The sequence below is a fragment of the Thermobia domestica genome, chromosome 13 (assembly GCF_964235325.1).
Source record: "Thermobia domestica chromosome 13, izTheDome1.hap1.1, whole genome shotgun sequence".
NCBI lineage: Eukaryota > Metazoa > Arthropoda > Insecta > Zygentoma > Lepismatidae > Thermobia > Thermobia domestica.
In genome coordinates, this window is record NC_137466.1 from 167933230 (window position 1) to 167960467 (window position 27238).

General features: G+C 35.4%; 1 protein-coding gene across 11 annotated transcripts in view; it reads left to right on the top strand.

The window, feature by feature from the left end:
• LOC145668721 (uncharacterized) overlaps positions 1 to 27238 on the top strand; it is a 96457-nt gene that overhangs the window by 21034 nt on the left and 48185 nt on the right. For 5 of the 11 annotated variants that reach the window (XM_081736835.1, XM_081736832.1, XM_081736831.1 and 2 more), the window contains exons 2-3: positions 16312 to 16392; positions 18183 to 18284. The exons of 1 other annotated variant lie outside the window; for it this stretch is intronic. In XM_081736835.1, the coding sequence (XP_081592961.1) occupies positions 16335 to 16392; positions 18183 to 18284 (160 nt within the window). In that variant the 5' untranslated portion in view covers positions 16312 to 16334. The remainder of the gene's footprint in view (positions 1 to 16311; positions 16393 to 18182; positions 18285 to 27238) is intronic. 5 more of the 11 variants (XM_081736839.1, XM_081736837.1, XM_081736836.1 and 2 more) reach the window with 1 other exon arrangement.

The window sequence follows — 27238 nt, forward strand, 5'->3', positions numbered from 1 at the left end:
AGTAAATCCGGAATTTAACTTCAATCATGAAATTATTAACAATTACTGTAATTCTATTAACTCTGGTCGGTGATCTTACAATAGGCTTAATCTACAGACTAATTTATGAATCACCGAAACCAAAAATATATAACTGTATTGTAGTTTATCTTTTTTGTCACAATTCTCGGTATCGCGGTCAGAATGTTTACTGCATCTATTAGCTGAAATAGTTAAAAAGGAAACTAAATGTGACCCCGAGTGACTTAACCACACCTGATTGGACAAATCCTGTAAAAAAGGTATTATTATAGCAAGTAAATAACAACTAGGTACCATTCACACCAGCACACAATCTTAATCCCTAAACTGAGTGAAGGTGAGTGATTAGAATTACAGATTTTATTTAATGAAATTCCAGAAGTGTTAATTTAAAATATTTAATGCAATTCAGATTCCTTCAGAGCAGTTATAACAATTAAACAAATTCTTAATAGGTTCTTAATTTCGAAGGAGGTGTTCAAAATTTTACTTGAAAAACCTTTACTCTAACAACTACAGTTAATTTTTGCAAGGCAGAGATCATTTACAGTAATTAGATTTTAAATGAAGATAACACAATCAAAACTCTCAATTCATTAAATATTAAACGCTAAATTGAATTCTATAATTCATAAACAGCAAGGTAACAACCACGTCAATCAATTTAATCCAGCTGTAACAAAAAGATATCGTGACTTTCGAAGTAGCCTCGTATATTTATTAAAAATTAACCTTTGAACTATTTCTCTCTTTAATTCTCTCAGTAATTCTTAGTTAAGGAATGTACGCAGTGCTTTTACTACTATAAAACTATTTAACTAACTACAATACTTTTAACTAGCATTACTACTTCACACTTACCGTAATACAGCAGGAAATAATAGTGACAGTATAGCAGAGGTAGTTACCATTTCTCAACTCCAGATCCTCTTGGGTTTAGAGACTGTTCCTTACAATACAATTCCATACAGTACAGTGCACGCGAATATTTCAAGAATTTAAAAATTAAGCAAAAAATTTATTCGGTCCGAAAGTATGTTCTAGATTTAATCAAAATTATTCGTTTTACTTCAATTTTACGTTTGAAACCTAGCCGAGATATCCAAGAGAGCTAAAATAGAAGTATATGCATTTAACAGCAATTAATTACTGAACTAGGTAACTAGTGACGTTTTCATTAACAGCACTGTAAATTAGTTAACCTATTTCCAAAGCAGGAAATACCAATTTATATTTTACTTTAGTTCTTCAAAACTTTAAACACGTTATTAGTGACTGTTTTAGATTTTAAAATTAAATAGAACGAAATTAAAAGTAATTAGTAATTTTAATTACTATTAATTACCGACAAAGTTTAGTAATGAATGAAAAGAAGTTATGGAAATCCTTCTTATATTAGTTACTACGCGAGTATGTAATTTAAAAAGTGGAATTTTAATACTTGATTTAACGTTTTATTTTTCTTCCCCCATTTAAAGTTACCCAGTTAAATTTCTTACTCGACCTTCTGTGGCACAACGAAAGCAAGAAACGCACTAGACTCGATGACGTAATACACGTGTTCCGTCTCTCACAAAGCAGCGTTAGGAATTTAACGTAGTTTTTAGCCTTTAAAAGGTTTTGACTACGGAAGTATTATTAAGAGGAAATTTAGACCTTATTAATTTCATTCACTTGCAAGATACGTCTTCCTTTAACACAACTTCACACACTAGAAACACAAGTAACTTTTTCACTTTTAAACTGATTAAGCTTACAGAACTTATTTAAACACAATTTAATTTTATATTTCTGAACTCTTAGTAATTTAACACTGAGTTTTAGAATCACAGTTGTAATTAAGACACACTTCACAAGTTTAAACGAGGCACAGCTATAACGAACTCTCGACCACGTTTTCTAAAAAGAACAATTTTTGGCGCGAAGTAATGATGTCTAATACTTGAGTCCAACCCGTGTTGGCTCAATAAACTACAATACAGTTATGAGGCGCAGCGGATCAGAATGCCATATATAGGAGCAAGACTCTCGCTACTGCGCAGCGCCCAACTCATTACATACGTCACTCCAGACCCCTGCGCTAACTGAAGTGGTTGTGTAATTTAAAAAAAAAAAAAAAAAGAATTGATTCTCTGCCGTATTACAAGAATAACCAAGCTAACATATAAACATATATATATCATTTTAAAGCTTTTTTTCATGCTCTTTACAATGAAAGTACTCTCATTTCAATCCAACAACATATAACAAAACAATTCTTCAAAAACAAAAACAATAAACTTTCTTACTTTTTTAAAAAAAGAAAACAAAAAAGTAATTTTCATACTGAAACCATCAACAAAAAATGTAACGATTTTGCAATCGTTACATCGCCGAGGGACGTCTTCCCTCAAAACGTGACGGGATAAATGGCCTTAGCCGCCGAAAGTCCAGAAAACTTAATGCTAATCCTAATTCCGCAATGTCTGTACCAATTATGAGTTTATTAAGAGCTGGAATCAGTAAAATTAGCAAAAGCACTATGACATATATCACTTTCACCTTTCCTGTTCAACGTCTATATAGAAGAGGCTATGAAAGAATTCTTTGATAAAAACGAGAAAGGCGTAAAAGTAAATGGCCAGGTTTTCAGCACAATAAGGTTTGCTGATGACATAGCATTGATAGCGGAGAACGAAGAAGACAACTGGAAAAAACATGCAAAATAAAGATAAATAAGAAAATCAAAATGATGAAGTGCACAAGAGCAGGACAGTAAGGGGAAAACGTATGGCTAGAGGAAGAGAAAATCGAAGACGTTAAGATGTTCTCCTATTTAGGAAGTCTAATATCCTCGAACGGAAGAAGTGAAAAAGACGTAAGCTCCAGAATAGCACATGCTAAACAAGCATTCAATAGGAAAAGAGGACTGATAACATCATGAAATGTGTCGTTGGACGTTCGAAAACGATTTATTAAGACTCTGGTATGGAGCGTGTCGCTTTACGGAGTGTGGACATTGAGAAAAGCTGGAATATCCAAATTGGAAGCATTTGAAATTTGGGGTTGGCACAGAATGCTGCGCATATCATGGACCGAAAGGAAAAGGAACGAAGACGTACTAAAGGAAGTTAATGAAGGACTATAGATCATGAAGATAATAGAAAAAAGAAGAAACAGCATGCTTGGTCATCTTATTCGGTACTTCAATTGGATCACCCTGTTGATAGAGGGAAAGGGAGAAGGAAAACCAGGAAGAGAAAGATCAAGGATAGAATATCTAGATGCGATTATGAAGAAGAGACCTTATCAAAGTATAATTTAAGAAGAAAAGACCTTATCAAAGTATAAAACAGCTCTCCCAAGAGAGATAAAAGTTTTGAAGTTTCCATGTTGCCCACCAACCTATGGTTAAGGTGACAAAGAAGACATATATCATAACTTTAAAAAACAATAACTATGATACGACAAAATGAGAATGGTAAATTGCCTCCGAGAATAAAACATATCTGCTTAAGAATCAAGCGTTATTAGGGTTAGTACATTATGACGTGAACATAGAAGTACGTGATATATGCCAGCAGGTAAGATCAAATAAATACTCATATATAAAATTAATTGTCAGTGTAGGTTACTCTTCCTAAACAACAACATATTCATCTTAAATAGTACACGGAATCACTATAATGGAGCATCATGTACACCTTGTCTCAAAAAGGTTGAGCGCATTCTTTATTGGTGTTTTGAGGCAAAAATTTTCTAAGTCCAGCTTCGGGTATCTTCGGGAAAAAGTAAGCCAGGTTCGAACCTCCAAGCCAGCCTTTGCAATCGGGAAAAAGTTTGCAGATGTGTTTTTCTTCTTTTAAATATAATAAGACTTGTTACCAAGTGTTTAGAAAAGCAACATTAATTGAAATACTTAATGATACAATATTTCGAAACCTTGCACATGCTTGTTTGTCATTTAGCTTTCTATACGTAATGGAACATTTAAATACGTTAAAGAATCTTTCCATATGTAAAAGAATGCTCAAAGTTAAGAAATAGAACATAATTATCGCCTGAGTACTAAAATAAAAGTCAAAGTAGAACAGAAACAGCGTTTGTAATGGATATGAATGTCATAATTATCTTGAGATCTGTTATACATCGCTAGAAGCTTAGTTCTAGAAGTCCTTGTGTTAGCTCATTGGTAAGCTGTCGGATTTCAAATCATAAGGTTATGAGTTCGAATCCCATCTGTGTCAATATTTTTTTTTTAAATTATATTTTCCGCAATGCATGAGAAATTATATAAAATAATTACATTAAAATACATAAGTTGTTTATATATAACATAATAATTGCAGAGCATAGTAATTATTATGTTTAAAATATAACATCTGAGATAATTTTCGCAGTAGGTCGGTATTATATATGAGGATGTAAATACAAGTTAAGAAACTCGTTCAATAGCAATAAATAAATCATGTAGTGTATTTATTTGCAGCTGTTTGTCATATAGAGAGTAATTCTCAACATTCATAATATAGAATGTCATTTATGTTCTTGAAAAGTTATTCGATGCATAAACAGAGGGTATAAACAGAGAATCCAAAGTCGGAACGCTCGCAAAAAAATTCATGAACCCCAAAGGTCACGTGAGCAGACTGGAATTGTCCTTATGAAGCATGCCACAGCAGAAAGTTTTTACATAGATTTTCAATTCTATTCCTGATATATGCTTTTGCAATGTGGAAGTAGTGATGCCTTGAGTCGCCCTCTCTCGCTCGCTCGCTCGCTCACTCTCTCTCTATTTATACAGAATATAAAAGTGGATTTATGTGTGTGTTTCAACTTAATCCTGATATATCTAGAGCAATTTTAACTATATTTCTTACAGTCTGGAAAAAGAGTACTGTCGGGATACATATCAAAAATGCTAGAAACGGGTCGATATTATTATTGAATCCATAGTTTCGTGGTCGCTTAGGTGAATAACTCTACTTTCAATTCAAGTCCAATTAAGCTCCCATTAGCACCCAGGGTGGTTACGTAGCGACATAAAGATATCGAAATCAACCGATATTAGAATCGAATCATAAGTTTTCAGCGCCGCTAACAGTGCAGCATTTCCCATTAGTCCACATTAGTCCCATTGCCTAGAGGGCAACATATTTGCAGAGTGCAAATTTTAAAACTTGAATAATATTTTAATTTTTTCCGTATGAAAAGTTAAAAATCATGAGCAAATATACTATTTCACGAGCAATCCTCTTTTACTATTCTAATATGTTTAATAATAGCGTAAGAAATGTAATAGTAATTCAGAACATGTTTCACAGTTGTTATTTTTTCTTACATAGTTGTAGCTGTAGCATGTAGTGAGTGGAATTTAACTGTAATAAATTCACTAATTAACCATATTCGAATTAAGTTTTATTTTTAAGTTCGGAATGAAGGGGCGGAGAAATATGGAGTTATTGGGGGCACCGAGCTTTTCTACATTTTACTTTCAAGATCTCCATTTTTCTTTTGTCATTTGTTCCTAATAAAAAAAGTTCAGTCACTTTTGGATTGTCATAGGATAGTAGGAGTTGGATTTTGGGATGCAGCCTGTGAGATTCTAGAGGAGCTAACTGCTTGAAAAAATATTTTTGAATCATCTGTAACATATGAAATAAGGATATGTATCATAAAAAAATGAAAGTAACTATGTCTGCGTAATCATCACGGTCAAATTGCAAAGTCATATGAATTGACGTTTGGTATATAATCAGGCTCCAATCCCAACTGGGAAGTTATCATACGCGTGTCACTTTCATTATAATACATATCCTTAGGGGGAGTAGAAGTCCGAATTTTTGCGAAAAATTTAGTATCTCACAAGCCGTTCAACTGAGAGCTGAAATTCAGCATATAACTCTTTATTAAAAATAAAGAGAATATGCCCTGGTATTTTTTAAAATTGTCTTTTATGAGCGGGGGAACGGGGGTGCATTTTCTATATATTGGAAATTGGTAGTGGGTTGATTTGTAAAAATAATCGAAAACGATTGATATTAGTTGCGAAAAAAATTGAGTAATGCAAACTAAAGTTCTTTTTGAATTTTATACCCACTGCTTTCTATTTGTAATTGCTGAAGCTGGTGTTTAATATATGGAGCGTTCCGAGCATAAGGCAATCAAGCCATAAAGTTAGAGAAAAATGGCCATAAAATTTGTATTCTAAACTTAAGGGCATTTCCAATTAGTACGGCATGCTTAATTATATAGAAAATTAGTTTCTCTCTCTGTCTCTCTCTCTCTCTCTCTCTTTTTTAACGTTGGTCTACTTTTCCTTGATTCGAAACTTTTAAATTTCACCCTATTTTCTACTGAAATGTGTCTGTAAGGCAACAAAGAAATAATTACATATGATAAATTTAAATTCATTTTAATTCGGAAGATGAGAAACACTTTGCCATTATATATCGTAAAGGTCAGACCCACCAGTATTGTAACAAAGAGGTGCTTGAGCCAATGACGGTAGAAATTCAAACTCCGATAAGTGATAATTTCACAGTCTTGTTTTATTACAAGTGTAATCTCTTTAGTCAATGGAGAGGAGGACGTGGGTCATCGGTCAGAGTTGATGTCGATGGGTTTTGGTGGGTCGGAGTGGTTCATAGTTGGTGGTGGGTTAGAGTGGATCACGATGGTTGATGGGTCAGAGTGGGCCAATGGGTCATTTGGGTGGTGGGTCATAGTGGGTCATGGTGGGTCGTGGATCAAATTTTCATTGACCCACACCATCTCTGGTTAAAATTGTACTAAAGATAAGAGGCACCGAAGATGCATGTCGGCTATTATGCTCAAATTTTGCGCATGGATAGTACTCCACCAGAAAGCAATAAATCTGAAACGGTTCACGGTATGACCTCCTAGAACTCGAGATGTAGGGGTTTGTCTGATTGGCTAAATTAAGACGTCAATGATTTATCCTTCAACAACCAAGCTTTTTATGATCGTTTCCGTGGGGAAGTCAGAAGAACACGTGCCTAGTAATCGTAATATTGATAGTTCGCGTCCACCCCGGGGTATTTGTTTTGTTTCACCTAACTATAAACAAATCACACATATAGGCATTTTAACATATTTTGGGAGAGTAATTTTGTGGTTCGTTGGCGTTTCATCGCGTCTCTGCCGCTGGTAGTAAAGTTTTCAATATGGAATTTGGGCCATCACGGATCGTCGCTGCGGGGCCACCAATTTCTGGCGAGAGGTTAATAGTTGACAATCTGTAGTCCACCGACGCTTACAGCTTAGGGTAATGAACGATGTCCTTGCCTTGTAGACTTCATGACTACCGACGTCGGCAGTCAACTAGCTTTTAGTATTTCTTTACTAACCATCTATCGTTCATGTTTGTACACGGTGTAGTCATAATAATAATAATAATAATAATAATAATAATAATAATAATAATAATAATAATAATAATAATAATAATAATAATAATAATAATAATTATTATTATTATTATTATTATTATTATTATTATTATTATTATTATTATTTGTAGTAACAGTAGTATAATTGATGATAGAATAATTATTGTCTATGTATTGTCTAGGTAGGACTACACACAGGATTTGGCTCGTTTTGGTTCGACTTGACTCTAATTCGAGTCGAGTTGGAAGATATTTTTCGCGCCGAGTCCAAGAGTAGACCTCAAAGATGTCTGTTTCGAGTCGAGTCGAGTTTCAAAGAAAAGTCGTTCGTGCCCATCCCTACTAATGAGAGCTTAATCGGAGTTAAGCGAAATTGAAAGTCTCACTATTTATCTAAGCGACCCCGAAAACTATGAATCTAATATCGATCATTTTCTAGCAATCTTTTATATATATCCCCCTCCCATTCACCATAGGTAACCCGACAGCACTCTTTTTGAAACTATAAGAAATGTGGTTAAAATTACTCTAGGCCAGTGGTTCTCAATCTAATTCCTATCACGATCCCCTTTTATCACACGCTCTTGCCAGCGACCCTTTTATAATTTGTTTTATAATAAGCTTGTGTGGGATTTTTAACATACCTATTTCTATAATAATAGAATCCATTTTTTTGTTTATACTGAACAGTGCCATGGAAAATCATTGCCCGGGGCGAGAGTATAGTACGATGTCACCGTATATATGAGTGACGTCGACAGACTAGCTACGAAGCGCCACCATGGTTGGCACGAAGCTCAATAACATTTTCAAAATAAACCCTACCTTTCCTTAATTTTGAGCACATTTTATTACGTTTTTCCTTCTATTTTACACATGTGCACATGCACTTTCCTAACTTGAGTAACACACTTCCTCCGAAATGTGTGGCCCCTCTTTTCGGCGCCCGGCACTGACAGTGGATACAGTAACTGTAATATCTATATTCCCAACGACGAAGGTGCTGGTTCAAGATGGATGTTAAACTCCTTCATTGAAGAGGCCATTAACGTATCCGATCTAAGCCCACAACTTCTTGACCAAATAATAGAATGATCACGCGACAAGTCTTTGCAACTGGTTTTCTGTAACGAAGACTTGGACAAGTTCTGCCTGATGAGGAGAGAAGAATATCCTGGTCTGGTGATTGCTGCTTTAAAAGTAATAATTCCATTTGCTATATCGTACTTGTGCGAAAGTGTTTTTTTTTATGGTAAACATTAAAACAAAGATAAGAAATCGCTTATCAGTTGAAAACGGCTTGATAATATTCGTCATGAAGATTGAACCGGGCATTGCCGCACTAGTGAAATTACACCATGCTTAGGTATCTCATTAGGTTTTAATTTTAATTGTATTTCAATGTGCAGGTTTTGTTTCATGTGTATTTTTCTAGTATTTCTATATACAGTTCTCATTAGTTTTATATCATACCTCTTTGATTTAAATTCATTTTTAAACAACTCTACTAACTAACTAACTCTATGGCCTATGGAACCCGGAGGTTCAATGCCGCGTTCACAAAAGCTCTACACTGACTTCTATCCTTACCCAATTGGATCCAGTTTCTACTTTGTATTCTTATCTCAGCGAGATCCATCTTAATATTGTCCTCCCATCTGCCCCTAGGTCTTCCTAATGGTCGTCTTCCGTTTTGTCTTCCAGTCAAGACTTTCAAAGCGTTTCTACTTTCTTCCATTCTAGCTACCTGACCTGCCTACCTAAGCCTCCTAGACTTGACGACCCTAACAATGTTGGGTAACCGTATAAATTATGTAGTTCCTCGTTATGAAGTTTCCGCCATTCCCCATTCCCGTTCCTCTTGGGTCCGAATATTCGTCTAAAGATCTTGTTCTCAAATACTTTCAGTCTATGTTCTTCCCTCAGAGTAAGCGACCATGTTTCGCAACCATACAGAACAACAGGCATGATTATCGTTTTGTATATTTTAAGCTTCAAATTTCTCGACAGAATTCGCGACGACAAGAGACTTTGAACCGAATAGTAACACGAATTCTACACCCTTTGAAAATGTTCAGTAGACTTATTTTTTATTGTTCTTTACAGTGTGTATAAAAAATAAAAGTATGCCTATCAGAACAAAATTAAAAATAATATTTAAAAATAATTTCTGGTATAGATTCTAACTATATAGATTCTAGATTCTAACTATATTTATCTCTTCCGCCTATCTTCGCGATCCCCTAGGGGCCGCGACTCCCAGGTTGAGAAACCCTGCTCTAGGCATACATGAGTTATGATGGAACATACATACATACACTTTTATATGTATAAATGCAGATAAGAGAGAGTTGAGAGAGAGCGATTAAGGAATTACCGCTCTCAATCTCTTCACTTTACTTTTGCGATTCGTGAATTTCTTACGTGACAGTTTGGGGCTAGCTAGTTTTTTGTCTTGAACCACGATCCGATTTTCGATATGCTCTACCTAAATGCTGTAATGCGAATATTGAGAAGTTATCTGCGATGAAAGTAGCTGCAAATAAATATATTACATAACTTATTTATTGCTATTACACGATTTTTTAAAATTTGTATTCAATATTCACACATAACACACCGACGTTCTGTGAATACCTCAGATGTTATATTTTAAAGATTAGAATTAGGCCTACTTATGTCGTGAAATGATATGAATATATATATTCAACTGATATATACAACTGATGATATGAAAATATATATACAACTGATGAATTGTAATGTAACTATTTTACATAATTTTCATGCATTGAGGAAAGTAGAATATCATAAAGGAATCTCACCTGAACGGGTATCGAACTCACGATTTAAACGCTCGGTGGTGTACCACTGAGCTAACATGACCGCTTTTCGGAAGCTGCTTCTGAAATATAACTGAGCTCATACGTAAATGCTCTTTTCCGTATGGAAATCACAATGACGAAACGAGAGTGTGAATACACAGTCTCGAAATATTGTATCATTAAGTATTTCAATCAATGTTACTTTTTTCTACACTTAATACCATTTCAACATGTCTTATTATATTTAACAGAAGGAAAAACATATCTGTACATCTTTTCCCGATTACTAAGGTTGGCTGTGGAGGTTCGAACCAGCAGCTTTAGTTTACTGTTTTCCGAAGACACCCGAAGTTGGACTTCGAAAGTGTTCGTCTCAAAACAGCTATAATCATATCGCTCAATCTGTTTGGTATATGGTATATGTTTTTATACGTGTAAAGTCAGTATAACAATTCATTCTTTAAACAGCTTTTCGTATGTATTAATATTCCTTTATAAAAACTGTTTTTATTATTATTATTACGGCGCACCATTTTCAGATTTCTTTCGCGAGTTGTTGACCAAGTCGTTCGCCACCAGCGTTGCCAGACTCACAGCTCGGAATTATTCCAAAACCTGATCGAACTTATGCTAGATTCGGTCAAATTATGCTAGATCCTCATAATTACTAATTCAGGAGAAAAAAAAAACAAAGTTGAGATACGATAACGTAACTTAAAATACACAGACAGCAAGAATGCATGGATAGAACTCAATACTTCACGCACCAAAATTTTAACTCAACTAAATTACTGCAGTCGTTGCCAAACTCAATGGCGTATATATCGTATAAATGAATGCAAAGTTTTTGTTTATATATTTTGAAAGAAAATTACTTCGCAGCATAGGCGGAGTTGGGAATCGTCTGCTGGGGGAGGGGGCAGATTTTTGGTCGGTCTCGGAGCTGTCATTTCAGGAATAAATATGATCATGAAGTCAGAAGTAAAGATGGTGAAGTTGTCAAAAAGTTGGGGGGAGAATGGCCCCCATAGCTCCGCCCATGCCTCGGAGTTAAAGGATTAGAAAACCCTGGGTGGAGCCACAAAAAAAAAAAAAGCCCAAATCCGTTCCGAACTTACTTAGACTGCCTGTATGGTTTACCGAGTGTATGAATCAATGGAAGAGGATACATTTCTGCCGTTCTTTTTCTTCCCACGACCAACTTCTCCAGGTTTTACGGCTTTTTGATAACTTGCTGAAATTGTGCTAGATTTGGGCAGGATGCTAAAAGCAAGATGCTAGGTGCTAGAGACATGCAAATTATGCTAGATCTAGCATCATTATGCTAGATCTGGCAACGCTGTTCCCCACAATAGGCTTGTCGTGCAAGTACTACACGTCAGGTACTAGCTTTTACCTATTGCTTTCTTCTCACAGCTCAGAACATTGGTAACTATGGATAGACGTACAGCAGTAATTACTTTATGGGAGTTGGAAGGTTATTCTGCAACTGCAGCTAGCAGGCGAGTAGGTGTCCCGGCCTCTACAGGAAGGCAATGGATTCGGAAATATGGCGCTACAGGTCAGACTGGTAATTTACGATCTCCTGGTCGTCCGCATGTGTCAACCGAAGCCCGGTTAGACCCACTAAGGACGTCTAGACAGATAAGGGAAGCTTCTCTCTTTCCTGGTAGTAAGCATACAGCTCTGCGAAGGCTTCGTCATGCTGGGTTACGTGGCCGTGTTGCTGCCGTGAAGGAAAAACTCTCAGACGACCACAAAATTTACCGTCTCGCGTTTGCACAGGCGAATGTGGGTCTCAATTGGGAAAACGTAGTTTTCTCAGATGAATCCATATTCACAACATCAAAGGAGGGACGCCGTTTTGTGTATCGTCCGAGAGGCACCCGATATGACCATGGATATGTGGCTGCTTGCAATCGCAGTGGCCATGTATCTATTTTATGTTGGGGTTGGATTTCCAGTCGCGGAGCAGGACAGCTTCATAGAATTGAAGGACATCTGGACAATGCTCAGTACTTAGACATTATCAGTAATATCATGGTGCCATCTGTACGAGTATTTCAGCCTGATGGTGTAATTCAGTTCCAGCAATACCAGTCGCCAATACATAATTCCCGTGTGGTTCAGGAATGGTTCGCAGGGCACCCTGAGATTGATTTAATCGACTGGCCGCCTCATGGAGCAGACCTCAATCTCATGGAAAATATGCGAGCAGAAGTGAAGCGTACTCTAAGGGAAAGTTGGCCTGAGGCAGATCCACCAAGAACTCAGGATGACCTGTGGCATCTTGTTTCCGAAGCATGGCTGGAGGTAGGGGAAGGAGATAGATTTGTCACCCATGTAATAGATTCCATGCCCAGAAGAATGGAGCGTGTAATAAATTCAGAAGGGTCTTGGACACAATATTAATGACCCCGCCTTAACTCCCGAAAACAGCCCTTTTCAGGGCTACCTAAACGCTTCTGAAAATATTTCTAGAAGTAAACCACTCCTTGTATCCGATTTCTGTGCAATCCTACTAACAAAAGAATGATAATTAGCTGTAGGCTTTGAACTCAAGACCTCTTCAGTGGCAAGTCCGTACTATACGAGTGAGCTAACATGAACACGCAAACCTAACCTGAAGAAACACGACTTTCAATTTCTGGTATTCGATGACAATGATGCTCATATACTTTGCAAATGTTGTATTCAACTTGGGATATTCTGCAACACACACACACACATAAACAAAGCGAAAGAGAGAGAGAGATGAATACACAAAAGCATATTCAACGTATTCGAATGAGACTCTAAGTAACGACATTCCGTTCTAAAGAGAATTTGTGTTTCTTCCCGTGACGTTAAGGGGATCGGGAAAAGCTATGTGTCTTGAAGCAGGATACGACTTTGGATACTCTGTTTATACACTTTCTATATCCGTAGGAATATACTGTATTTCACGAATATAAATAACATACTGTAATGAGAATATTGAGAAGTTAAATCTGTATGACAAATAGCTGCAAATAAATACACTACATAACTTATTTATTGCTATTAAACGATTTTCCTAACTTGTATTTAACATTCTCATATAAAATAACGACCTACTGTGAAAATTATTTCAGTTGTTATATTTTAAACATAATAATTACTATGTTCTGCAATTATTATGTTATATATAAACAACTTATGTATTTTAATGTAATTATTTTATATAATTTTTCATGCATTGCGGAAAATATAATTTAAAAAAATGTATTGACACAGATGGGATTCGAACTCATAACCTTATGATTTGAAATCCGACAGCTTACCAATGAGCTAACACAAGGACTTCTAGAACTAAGCTTCTAGCGATGTATAACGGATCTCAAGATAATTATGACATTCATATCCATTACAAACGCTGTTTCTGTTCTACTTTGACTTTTATTTTAGTACTCAGGCGATAATTATGTTCTATTTCTTAACTTTGAGCATTCTTTTACATATGGAAAGATTCTTTAACGTATTTAAATGCTCCATTACGTATAGAGAGCTAAATGACAAACAAGCATGTGCAAGGTTTCGAAATATTGTATCATTAAGTATTTCCATCAATGTTACTTTTTTAAACACTTGGTAACAAATCTTATTATATTTAAAAGAAGAAAAACACATCTGCAAACTTTTTCCCGATTGCAAAGGCTGGCTTGGAGGTTCGAACCTGGCTTACTTTTTCCCGAAGATACCCGAAGCTGGACTTAGAAAATTTTTGCCTCAAAACACCAATAAAGAATGCGCTCAACCTTTTTGAGACAAGGTGTACCAACAGTATGGAGACAGCATAATTTATCATTACGCCACGTAGTTATTGGTTATGTTTTAATAAAATCAGGAAACCTTCTTTCCTTAACAATAATATCTTCATAGAAGATTTGTTTATCATACACAGCTTTACTTAGGAATAACATCATCTTTCTTCCATGTTGTTCTAGTAGTACAGCAGATGAATAAAACAGGTCTCGGCACATAGGTATACATATCAGCAATCGATTTTCTTAAAATTTCAGTTTGTGCATTTTAGCGGCATACACATGTAAGATATTAGTGATATTAATGTCAGAAGATAGTGTTACTATATTCATACCGATGATCAGTGGCGTATATAGGGGGGTGGCTTCCGGGCTTAAGCCCCCCACGAAATCTTACTTAGTATAGTAAAGTAAATGAAATATCTTGCAGAATTTTCACATTTCCAGGCAAAACCCCTCCCGAAACAAAATCGTAAATACGCCACTGCCGATGATATATCATTCACAGACTAATAATAAAATGTAGAATGACATTTCGTTAATTAATGTTTTCCAGTCTTAACACAACATACTGTTCTCAGTTCAGATATTATTGATTGTTATTCTGTAAGTAGATCAAAAGTATTCTTATTCTTATTCTGTAACCCAGTCGTAGGGTTTTAGGTGACTTTACACAGCCTTAAGGCTGTATTCTCTATTACACTATGCTCATTGTACTTAAGATAAATTGAATATGCTGTATCAATAATCCAACTCTGAGTGAAACTCCTTATCAATAAGGTTCCGTATAATCCTTGAAACAAGTTAGTTGAAAGTCTCCTCTGATTTTATTATTGCCTGTAGTTTAAATTTCAAAAGAATAGAATCTTGAAATCATTATTGACTTTTCTTTTTTTTTTTTTTTTTTTTTTTTTTTTTTAATTTTCACAGACATTTTTATATTGTTGTGAAAAAAGAAATTACAGATACCAATTTACACAATAATCAAGATATTCGTAATGTAGATAGTCAAACTACTTAGAATTCGCCAAGTTGATTAGCTTCAAAATAAATAGTTTTACAATATGTTATATTAGAATGTGATAGAGCAAAATTTGTAAATTAATTCTTAGATCAATAAATTAATAAAGCAGTTTCGTAAATAGCAAACAGAAAGATACATTGAATTCATAAACTTTAAATATCATTAAGAAAAAGAATTGAAATATCACGTGAAAGATGGCATGCCAAGATGAAACTTCCTTGGGTATGTCATCTCAGAAAAACGTTCTGTAACGGAACGGGCTGTTACAGATTGCCTATGTACAAATCTGAAAAATTGCGTTACCAATATAAGTGTAAGAAATCAGGATTCGATTCCCGGTGGAAACTCATGTGATTCTCCCATTTAAGCTGTAGATTAACGTCTCATATAGTCTCGGTGCTAAAAGGGACGCTATACTTAAATGCAGCCTACCAATTTAAGCGCCAAGTAGTTTTTGTTTATGATTGATGATATTCGTATGTAGGCTATTTATCACTAAATCCCAGTTCTTATCGTGTTTTCCTTCGTCCAAATTTAAATTTGATGTTTTCCTCTAATGTAACAGCCTTTGAACACATTCCTTTCTAATTACTAGTGACAACGTTTTCTTTAAATAACTTTGATTTCCTTAAGTTGTGTTCATTTATACCTAGATGCTGCGTTGACAAATGGCCTCGTAGCTGCTGGTATATACAATGTTGCAGACACAAACTAATTTCAGTAATGCGAAAAAATTCTACTGAGTATTTGTGGATGATTTGCAGCTGACGTGAATTCCTTTTTTTTCTTCTTCTTCTTTCTTCTTGTTACAACCGTTTCAGATGACAATTTAGACTAATGTGGAAAGGATTTTTATTATTATTATTATTATTTTGTTGCAACTTTATTGGTTGAGGTATGGTGAAAATCGAAAGTTTTTTTTCTTTAATTTATCCAAAGTTTTCCTAGAGTATCCATTCTTTTTACCTGATTCACATATGATTTCTAGAAGATCATTTGTAACTTCCATTAATCTTAAAGGAATCGATTTGTTTATGTCTATAAAAATCACACGCGGTCGGTATTGTAGCAATACATTTATTGTTGAATCCACTGAAAGTCAAATCCAAAGCAGTTGAAACTCAACAGGATTGATTTTCAAAATCATACTAGGAATATAGCAATCCTTTTAGAATTCCCAGGGCATTACATGTGAGTGTTACTTAATCTTAACAAAATCTGCCAGATTGTATGTCTGTTAAAGTATGTTTTTGTGTATGTTATTGTAGATCCAGAAGTGGAGAATGTAGAAATGGAAAGCGAAGACAACGCCTGTGAACAAGATCCTACGAATGAGGCTCAAATTGGAGGCAAGTAATAAATTCATACAGGGTGATACACAATTTATGACAGTCAGGTAAGCTGCACTAAAAGAAAGGAAAAATTGACATCAACGTGGATCGGAAAATACTTAGTTTAGGAGCTAGAGGTATACGGAAATAGTGTAGACCGCAAAAGCTGTATATTAGGGCAGTGGTTCCCAAACTGGGGCGCACACACCTAGGACTCACGACAGACTAGCAAAGGGTCACAGGTTATGGGAAGATGGTACCCTACACGCTAAAAAGAGATGATATTATTTTCATTTTTTTTTTTCTAATTTAATGTCCCACGATTATACTTCGAGGTTAAGGGAGACGGTGATGCTGCCAATGAACTAAATAGTATAATGAAGAAGTGGGAGAACCCCGGGAAAACCCATTACACGGGTAGTTTGTCCACAAGACACTAAATGGGATTGAATCAAGGCGCCCGAACACCAGAGATAAGCATTCAACCACTGAGCCACCGTGGCTCCATTTTTTCAGTGTGTTGTTTTATATTTTTAATGACAATGTGTGCACCAAGGTGTGGTCTACGCAAGAAGTGGGCAGCTGAAAGCACACAAACAACATTGCTTAAGTGGTGCACACATAGTCTCTACAATTATTATATTTTTTAAAAAGGAGCTAATTTATTTTGGTCATCATGAAGTTCCGAAATTCGGCCTGTAACCAAAATACTACCTACCTAAGTGATAAGTATTTAGAATAAACCCTAATTAATAATTTGAATTAAGTTCTTTAATCTGTCGTATACAGAAGTAGTGTCCCTGTGCTGTAAGACTCAGCTCCCAGTACTTTCTCCTCATTGGAAAGATCCAAAGAAGGTTACATTCTTAGGGTATAGGTTATAAGAATGGATAGGCTTCCATCTTTCGAAAATAACTCTCCTTCATACCTTGGCTTAATTTTCGGAAATAGAAGGAAGTTCTGAGAACCAATTCCTAGTGTAACGCAGAGTTGAAGCTCTTAGCTCTAGCTTATATTCTATAGTGAAATCGCAGATATGTCCGTGCACATTTTTACAGAAAATTGTGTACCAAAGGTGTCAAGATTTACAAAGTAACTTCACTTGGCTTCCTCACTCGGAAAGGTTGTTGATCTTTGCAACTCCTATTGATTCTTTATGCTACCGACCTGCTAAAATGAAACTACTAAACACAAACTGGCAGTGTGTAATCTCGTTATCTAACGATGAGGGTAGTTTAGTTTCTAACCAGAATTTCGTAAATTAAAAGCAATAATCGCCTTAGTTCCTTACCAATTACACGTTCATCTCCGGGCACGCGCCATTCACACGTTGACAGTTTTCCCACTGCAACAGTATAGATTTTTTTTTCGGACGTTCTGTTAACCATCTCTTCACACATTTATCGACCTTATCTTGGGAGTTAAATTTTTGTCTTCCCAAATGCTGCTACAGTGGCACAAACAGGCGACAGTCAGGTGGTGAGAGATCTGGACGTATGGTCCAAAATCTTCCAACCAAGTCTGTCAAAAGCAGTTACCGTTTTCATGGTAGGATGAAGATGCAAATCGTCACGAAGGATAATTATGCTTGTTACGTTAAAAAAAACATAAAATATGAAAAAATGAATGAGGCGTTTTTCTAACATGAAAGTGTTATTGTTGTGGGTTGAAATTTTTGAAACGTTCATTTTTTCTTTTAAAATTGATTTCACCTGTGTAATATATATTTGAATTATTGGGTGAAGGTCTGCAGATGAGGAACGTATAATTCGCGGAACGCAATGTTAACGTATTCGCTCTTCTTTCAGATCATACAGAAGTAAGAAAGGTAGGTGTGGTGGGATTCTCTGCTACACCACAAGTGATCGCTTGGGGTACGGACCCAACAAAACAACTGGTTACAATAGGAGGTATGTTATCAAAACAACTAGTAGTGACAATTGAGGTGGTTACAATAACTGGTGATGCACATGAAGTCACACAAGGGGATTTGAAATCACCCTCAGATTCACTATCTTTTTCACTAAAAAAATGTAGTTCATTTCACACGTTAAAATGTATAAGGTCTTTGTGTTTGGTACCGCGGTTGATCGTGAGAGAAAATTGTGGTTCTTAGTTTGGGTTTCACCTATGATCTCAATAGCTCCAACAGGATGATTGTCCTCAAGAACTGAAATTCAACCTTGAATTGTACGAATACTAGAATGAATCTCTGTTTCTAATATGCCTAACCGAACTTAGTGGCCTTCACTGTACAGTTAAAAACTGCTACATTTTGTGACAGTTTGTGTACAGTTTCAATACTTTGTACCTTCCTTTCTAAAGTTTAAACTTTCTTCTGACAATGCACAACTTCAATTTTAATATTTGCGATACTAGCAACCAATACATCACAGGACAATTTTGTTGTTTCTTCATTTAGACAAGAACTTACTTTGGAAATTTGGTTTGTAAGAGTATTACACAAATCATCAACATTTTCCTCTACAATCCTTTACCAGCCTATCACTTTCAGTATTTACGTTAATAATACGGGAGTTGTGAATTTAGAGGTCAGTATAGTGAATTGATCTTCCGGACTAGTGTTATTGAGTTGCAGCTCTGATATGTGCGAAAAGTCAGTTCACGTGCTTATTCTAGATTAATACTTACTGTTTGTACTTTAGATTCTAAGTTAGCTCTGTGTTCAACAATCTGAGAACTAACATCTATAGTGCCTGTTAAGTCTAATCTTAAACTAGCATTACCATTTTGAATTCGAGTCATTCCATGTCAATGAAGCCAGTTCCAAAGATGGTCCCAGCTTGACCATTTCCAAAGTTAATACAGGAAGGTTCTGTATTGTCTGTGATGGTTATATGCCAGTTGAGACTGGTAATTAATCCGTTAAAAGAATAAAGATTTCTGAACAAAGCAAGTTTTAATTTGAAAATAATAATTGTGTAACAGTTTTGCCAACTAACTAAACATCTTGGCTTCATCAGACACAGTACCCAGGCACGTAGCCAAGGGGTGGGTCCGGACCCCCCTTCGAGACCAGAAATAAAAAAATTAAGGAAGGACGAAACAAAAAAAAAAAAAAACAAGAAATAGGAAGAATCAGCGTTAAAAATAAAAATAAAGCTAAAAATAAAAAATTTTTTTATCATCGCTTCCCTGTAGTATCAAACATGTTATTTCAGAAGCGGTTTTCTACTGCTCCTTTAACTTGTCATTTGGAACAGACAGTAGTTGACAGAATAATGAAAACAAAAATGTTATGTGGAAAGCAAGTCCTGTTAACATTTGATTCAACAGAGAAAGGAACGCAGATATTATAAAATATTTTACAAGACATTATTGGATACGTACTTTTTTTTTTAATAGTTGAGGTCATAATGAAAGGAAAATTGTTATATTTGGATGAACAGAAGAAGGAACGTAGATATTGTAATTTTTTAAAAATATTTTTATAAATATTCTTTTATTTTAGATTTCTTCATAGTTTGTTACTAAAATACTTACTAACATGCATGGGCGCCGGTCCTGGGGGCCAAGGGGGCCCGGCCCCCCAAAAGTCATGTGGGCCCCTGTTGTATTTATGAATATACAATATATTGGCATAATTTGAATACAATTTGTCTTAAAATTCTCATATATGCCTTCTGCATCTGAATGGACACCCCAAATTTACAGAGAAATCGGCGCCCTTGCTAACATGTCCTAATTTTAAAGTCTTAATAAACCAATATATGTTGCTAGTAAAATAGTTTAAATTGATCAAGTCCTGGTGTGATAACCACAATATTTCATATCGAACTTCCCCCCTCCCCCAATCACGATCCTGACTAAACGAACCAATATATGTTACCAGTAACATAGTTTAGAATAATCGAACTCTGGTGTGATAACCACAGTATTTCATGTCTCGGACCCCCCCTATTACGAAATCCTGGCTACGTGCCTGCAGTACCTCAGTGTCGTATGAAGCCTATGAAGCCTACAACACTTTCCGCATTCATTGAGCTCTTGTTGTGATCTAATGATAAATTGCTTCCGTAGGATAACGTTGTGGATAGTACACTTGTGTCTGATACTACTGTTGTCAGAAAATGAATCAAGAAACATCTGCAACCTGCTGTTTTGGAATCGCAAATGGCACTAATTAACATTAACACTTTTATTTCGGTAAAAGTCAACTAAAGCCAATGAAATAAATGTCAGCAGTGGACAAGAAGCTTTTACAACGCAGATCTGAGCTTGAATTCATTGAAGATGCCCAAATTTATTCCTATCATCATGCTCTGCTGTTGATCAAATTTCAATACCTACCGCGCGCTGCTGCAACCCATTTGGTAAGGAAAAGCAGACAGCCAAGAATAATTTGCAACTAATCATAATTTCAACATCCGATAGGCTGAAGCTACTGAATAACAATGTTTTCAAGCCAGGTCAGAAAATTTGCGCTAAATGCAGACGTGAAGTGTCTCAAAAGCATCTCCAGGATGAGCAAAACTCAGCATCTGCTGAAGACATGGATGTTGTTGATGCTTGTTACACTGCAAATACGTCATTATTATCACTTGGAGAGTCACTTTTAAAGCTTCAATGAATTGACAAATGTTATTCAATGAGTTACGTTAGACACAAAGTTCAGAAAGCCCACGCCAGCATTATCCAGGTGAGCTGCTGGTGTGAGTAAAACTGATATTGTTAAAACTCAAATGGATGCAGAGTTCCAAAAATGTAAGGACATGGACATCCTCATTGAAGAACTTAAAATTAAACTTCCTAGAAAGTTTAATTTAATTTAAATTGAAGTCATTTCCAGATATTGAAATTTTAATTCTGACCCAAAATAGCTGGACTGTAGAAATAAAATATATATATATATTAACAAAATAGACACCGACCAAAGCTTAAATCCACTTTATTTTAAATTATAATTTGTAACTGTTTCGTATATCTAGCATATCCTTCTTCAGACACTATCAAAAATAAATGAAAATACCTTCGATAGTATTTTCATTTATTTTTGATAGTGTCTGAAGAAGGATATGCTAGATATACGAAACAGTTACAAGTTATAATTTAAAATAAAGTGGATTTAGCTTTGGTCAGTGTCTATTTTGTTAAAATACTCAATCCAAAGCCATGAATAGTCTTAATATATATATATATATATATATATATATATATATATATATATATATATATATATATATATATATATATATATATATATATATATATATATATATATATATATATATATATATATATATATATATATATATCTGGTATTTTTAGCAACCCATGCGAACAAGAAAGGAAAAAAGCTCAGTGACGAAATTAAACAAAATGATTTCCGCTTGTTTGAGGATGATGAGTTTTCTCGTCTGTCCAAGCAAAAAGGATTGTATTGCAGTAAGGATAAATAGTGAAAAAATTCATAAGCAAAATCATGTGCTTCATTGTAATTTGGAAGAAATGTTCATAGCTTGTTGTAGCCAACATGGCAGTCAACTCAACTTCTCGAAATTTTGTGAGCTACGAGCAAATCAATGCATTACAAATGGTGCTTCTGGAACACATTCAATGTTTTTGTGTGTGTGCAATTGACCAAAATGTGAAACTGATATTGGCTGCAGCACCATTCATCAAAGATGACTACAAGAAACTGATCAAGAAAATTGTGTAGTTCCGAAACAAAAGACTCTATGCTGCAGTGGTGTGAGCAATACCAAGGAAAAAACTCAGCCTGAGTCTTATTTGGAAGATGTTTTCAAAGACAATGATCCAGACGAAATGATAGAATTAAGCAATGAATCCATACTGACAGGCAGGGCAGGATTAACTCATCTGGAGGCCCGGGGCTAGAAAAAATATGTGGCTCCTGCACTTCGCCTAATATATTTCTGTGACAGTACAATAGGAAAGTTAAGGGAATATGTTTTATATTTTTGGTCATATTTCATTTTATAATTATGATCGTCTCTTGTATGATTCTTTTTAGACAGCCAGCTCAGATTTTGATCAGAGTGGAGGCCCCCCATCCACCCAGAGGCTCGGGGCTACAGCCCCCTAAGCCTCCTCCTTAATCCGGCCCTGCTGACAGAGACACATTGCAGACACACCATGCAACTGTTGAAGACTTCACAGAAGAACTGGTTTTAAAATTTACCAGTTTGAAAAGCCATTAATTTGTATCAAAACGCCGAAATGTATACTTAAACACGTAAAAACAGTCTTGCAGATAATCAGATGATCATGTTGATGAGTTTTGCTGAGAACTACTCATTTGGTGTGCAAAATGGTGCCCAGGCCACATTGCATCCCCTTGTCATCAATGTTGGTGGAAACGAACTTCAGTTATTAACACATGTGTGATTAGTGACTGCCTCCGCCATGATACCATCACTGTCCATGTTTTTCTAATGCGTTCGATTGAGTATCTGAAGACGAAGATAGGAATGATCAAGAACATTTATTACGAAGATAATGATGAATCGACTGCTCAGTATAAGAATTTCGTTAACTTAAGTCTGCATGAAGAGGACTTGAGCATCACTGCTGAATAGAATTTCTTCGGAATAAGCCATTGAAAATCTTGTGAAGGGATGGAAGGGACAGAAAAAAGGCTAGCAGTTTGTTTACAGAGGCTCTTAGATGACTAAGCATTGACCCCCACATGATTTGTTCGAATTCTGCCATAATACTGTTCCAGGCATAAAGTTTAATGCATGACACAGGACGACATTAAACACATTCTGTCTGATCAAAAAAGAAGATTTGCTAAAGGCACACAATTGTTATATCAAGACAAAATCACAAATTTAAGCTCATTAGTTTCAATTAAATTAGATTAAGCAGAGTATCCAATGATGCTGCAGCATTCATAGTTAATACCTTTGAAGCAAATGACGAAAATCCAGCCTTTTCAATATCAAATTTACAACCTACGGTGTTGCATGTATTTATAACAATGTTTAGTGGATGGGAAATTATGTGAAGTTTCATATGGACATCAAAATGCCCTTGTTATCTTCATGAACTCCCATGGTCCTGGACCGCGGTACCTCAGTGGTAGAGCGTTCACCTCTGGTGCATGGGGTCACGGGTTCAAACCCTGCTCCCGCCAAGTGAACTTTGTGGTGGACAAACACCGTGTGCGTGGGTTTTCTAAGGGTTCTCCTGTTTCCTCCCACTTTCTTCATTCCACCATTTCATTCATTTCTCATAATTACCGTCTCCTTTAGCCTAACCAGCATAACCGTGAGACGTAAAACTCAAAGATTTCATTTCATTTTTCCATAGTCCTGCTTGCTCCTTCCATTGGCCAATTGTTCAAGTTATGTGTTGAATTTCAGAGCAGCATGTATTTATGACCTTAGACGCATCATCAATAACTTCATTAGGAAGACTATACATTTGTCCAGAATCTGTCTAAACAGGATTGCAGCTCTATTTAGCCAAGAATGGAATTGATTGTTCAGTATATTGCACGTTTCTGAAATTTACTGTATATGTTTCTATTCATTTTAATGTTAGCTTTATGTTTAAATTGATATGCATATTTGTCATTACATATATGCGGTACAATACAAGTCATTTTCGATGAATCTGTCTCGCTCTATACTCAGTGAAACTTCACTTACACAAATTTTCTCCCAGAAATACAACTACTTCTGAGATCTTTTTGTTAAGATATAGGATTTTAAAATTAAACTATATAACTTTTAAATCTTGAAGCATGCTCTTTCCAACCGTGGCAACAAAAGAAGGATTGAGATATTGCCCCATCCCTCAAGAATACCCAAAAATTTGTGTCTACGAAATTTTGACCAACTTTGCAAGTACATAGTGTATCGTCGGATCCAGCTGGGCAGTAGCAACAGATTTTAATCCACACATCGACGTCATAGGTGGGAATCATGCTTCCAAGTTTTGATTGAATTGGTGCATCCACGTTGTAGTTATGGTGTGTTCAATGTGGACTCCCTGAATTGCTCAAAGTTTTTTTTTTTTTTTGCCAACTTTCAAGAATTATGTCTGTACTGAGTATGTGTAAACGGCTAATTAGCAACATTCTGAATCAGGATCAAAAGTTGTCCAAATGTGCAAAAGACCAGATTTTTATGTTTACTACAACTTTCAAAAACACTGAACAAACTTAGCACCTTTACACCTTCGTACGTGAAGCGAAAGTCAGTGACCTTTCTTTGAAAGACCCTAACAATGCAACCAAAGAAGATATTCGGCTGATATTTAACACATAACCTTCAAAGGCAATATAGAACCTTCCCACCAAATTTTATTAACTTTGGAAATGGTCGAGCTGGCACCACTGGTCCTCTTATTGATGTGGAATGTTCCATTTGCAGAGACAAGTTGTTTGCTTGTTGAGGTATAGTTGAACTCATGGACTTTAATTACTCCATTGTAGAAGCTTGAGTGAGGGCAGGACCCTCACCAGACTCCATTGGTGTGACAACGTCACTTACATTTTCGGTTATTCCAGTGGTTAGGAATTCGATTCTCATAGAACTTGTAGTAATTGGTATTTCTACTGTTTCTGTACACTTTCGTCAGGAACGACGATTACATCACCTTTTTGACTAATATTGGAACATACTTGGTTTTTCCTCAATAACTCAACAGCCTTAATATATTCAGACCCTTCATCTGCCAACCCTATATACGACAAGTAAAAATATTTGTTACTCTCTTTCCCACAGGACCCAAGAGTAATGAATTGCTCCTTTACCTTATGCGGTTTCACTATCTTTAGTTAGTGTATTACTAACACTGCACAAAGTTTTAAAATGGCACTTGTTTACAGTTTGGTTTGTATTCACGAACGCACCAACACAAAGACACAAACAAATCCACACTCGGCTTCTCCCATTACGAGGAAATAATCATAGCATTACTCAACCATTAAATGTTTAACGTCTTATCTTTAACTTACGCATACATAGAAGTATAAGTTATTTAACTACTTGCGATGAACGGATTCTACACATTCACATACAATTATTAATAAACGCTATAGGGTATGTCTTCAAATAGAACAATGGACTTATCTTTATTTCTAATGTATTTCTAGTGTTTATTAGTTAAATATTTTCGATATTTCGATTCTCGTGGTAGTCATGATATGATCACGAACACTTCTCTTGCTTGCTGGAGATCCACTATTTTCTCATGCTGTGTTGTTTTGTCTTTCCTGTAAAAGAAAACGAGCGCTAAGTATTCCAATTAAAAATTAAAAAAAAAAAAAAAAAAATCCAACAAACACTTCTTTAACTTTTTATCTCTGACATATCCGATATGTATCCGTTCACTGACAATTTGACAAGAACAAGCAGTTCTTGTACCGGTTTCTGTGTGCTCACTAGTTATTTCTTGATCTTGGTGTTGTAATCATGTTGTAACTTCCACAATAGTTTTCTCATGTATGTTTTTTTCTCACGTGCAATTGTTTCAGTTTATATCTACAGCAATTTATGTGCAATTTCTTATTTTGTAATGTCACTGAAGCAATTTTTCTTTGTTGTTGTTGCAGAAACTCAATGGCTGAGATTACCGATTTTACTTATTAATAAATAAATAAATAAATGAATAAATAAATAAATAAAAAGAAAAGTTTGTCGTAATATATATTTACGACATACTCTAATTTAGATAGAAATTTTGGTCGTACACTTTTTAATTTAATATTGCCTGATAAGCTCTGATATTCAAGACGATGGATTTCGAATAATTTGACGTTGTAATCACTCAAGGGATAAATTTTGAAATTTTTGAAAATTTACTTGGCGCAAAGCAGCACAAGCTCTACATGCACTTACTGAACCACTTGATGAACTGCCTGCCGATCTTGGTAGGAAAATTAAGGTGATGAGCATCTCCTGTAGGTAGTAAATATGAACCCAACATTTTCAAATTCATGTTGATTTGGTCTGAGCAAATTTTCGGCGAATCGTCTTAAAGGATTTTCGCTATACTCACTGCCTTAGTGATTAAATTTTAGTCAAAACTGAAAGACAATAAATAACAGCAAATTTAGAAAGTGGGCCAAATAGTATTTGAAAACTGCTATTAAATAAACTTAACTGTTTTCTCCATGTCTTTCCTTGTAAACTAGGAATTTGGGTGTGCAAAGTTTGCAACTTATACCTCTCAGATATTCAAATTTCTGTTCTATACGAAGGAATTTGAAAACAGCAGTTGTTCATTTCATTTTCCATATACCGGTTGTATTAAGTGCCCGGGGTTATGGACCAACTCAGTTGTGAGTAAAAATACGAAAAAAAAAAAAAAAAAAAAAAAAAAATGGAAAGAGAGAAAATTGTTGAAAATAGTTAGTTTTCAATCACATCAACCGTTTGAGCTCCGCACTGGTAGGGCGCTCTGTGTTATATGAAAAATTAATTTTTCGAGTTTAGCAGGTTGTTCGAACGAAACGTAAGAACACGTAAATTGACACGATAAATGTGTGAGGAAATGTAGAAGACTTCCAATCCGTTTTCCAACAATGGCGTATTGTTGGTATAATGAGGATCGAAGGAAACAGTCTGCAAAACTGTCAATGTTGCTTTTTCGTTTAATATAGGGCGCCGTACCAGCGTGGAGACCAAACAGCTGGTGCAATTGGAAAAATTCCACCACTTTAGATTGAAAATCATCTATTTTAAACTACTATCCATTTTTTTCGTATCTTAACTCATAACGGAGTTGACGTATGGCCAAGGACTTTTGATACACGCGGTATTATATGGATCACTTTCTTTTCTTTTCTTTTCTTTTCTTTTCTTTTCTTTTCTTTTCTTTTCTTTTCTTTCTTTCTTTCTTTTAATATTCTTTACTCTTCAAATTATTC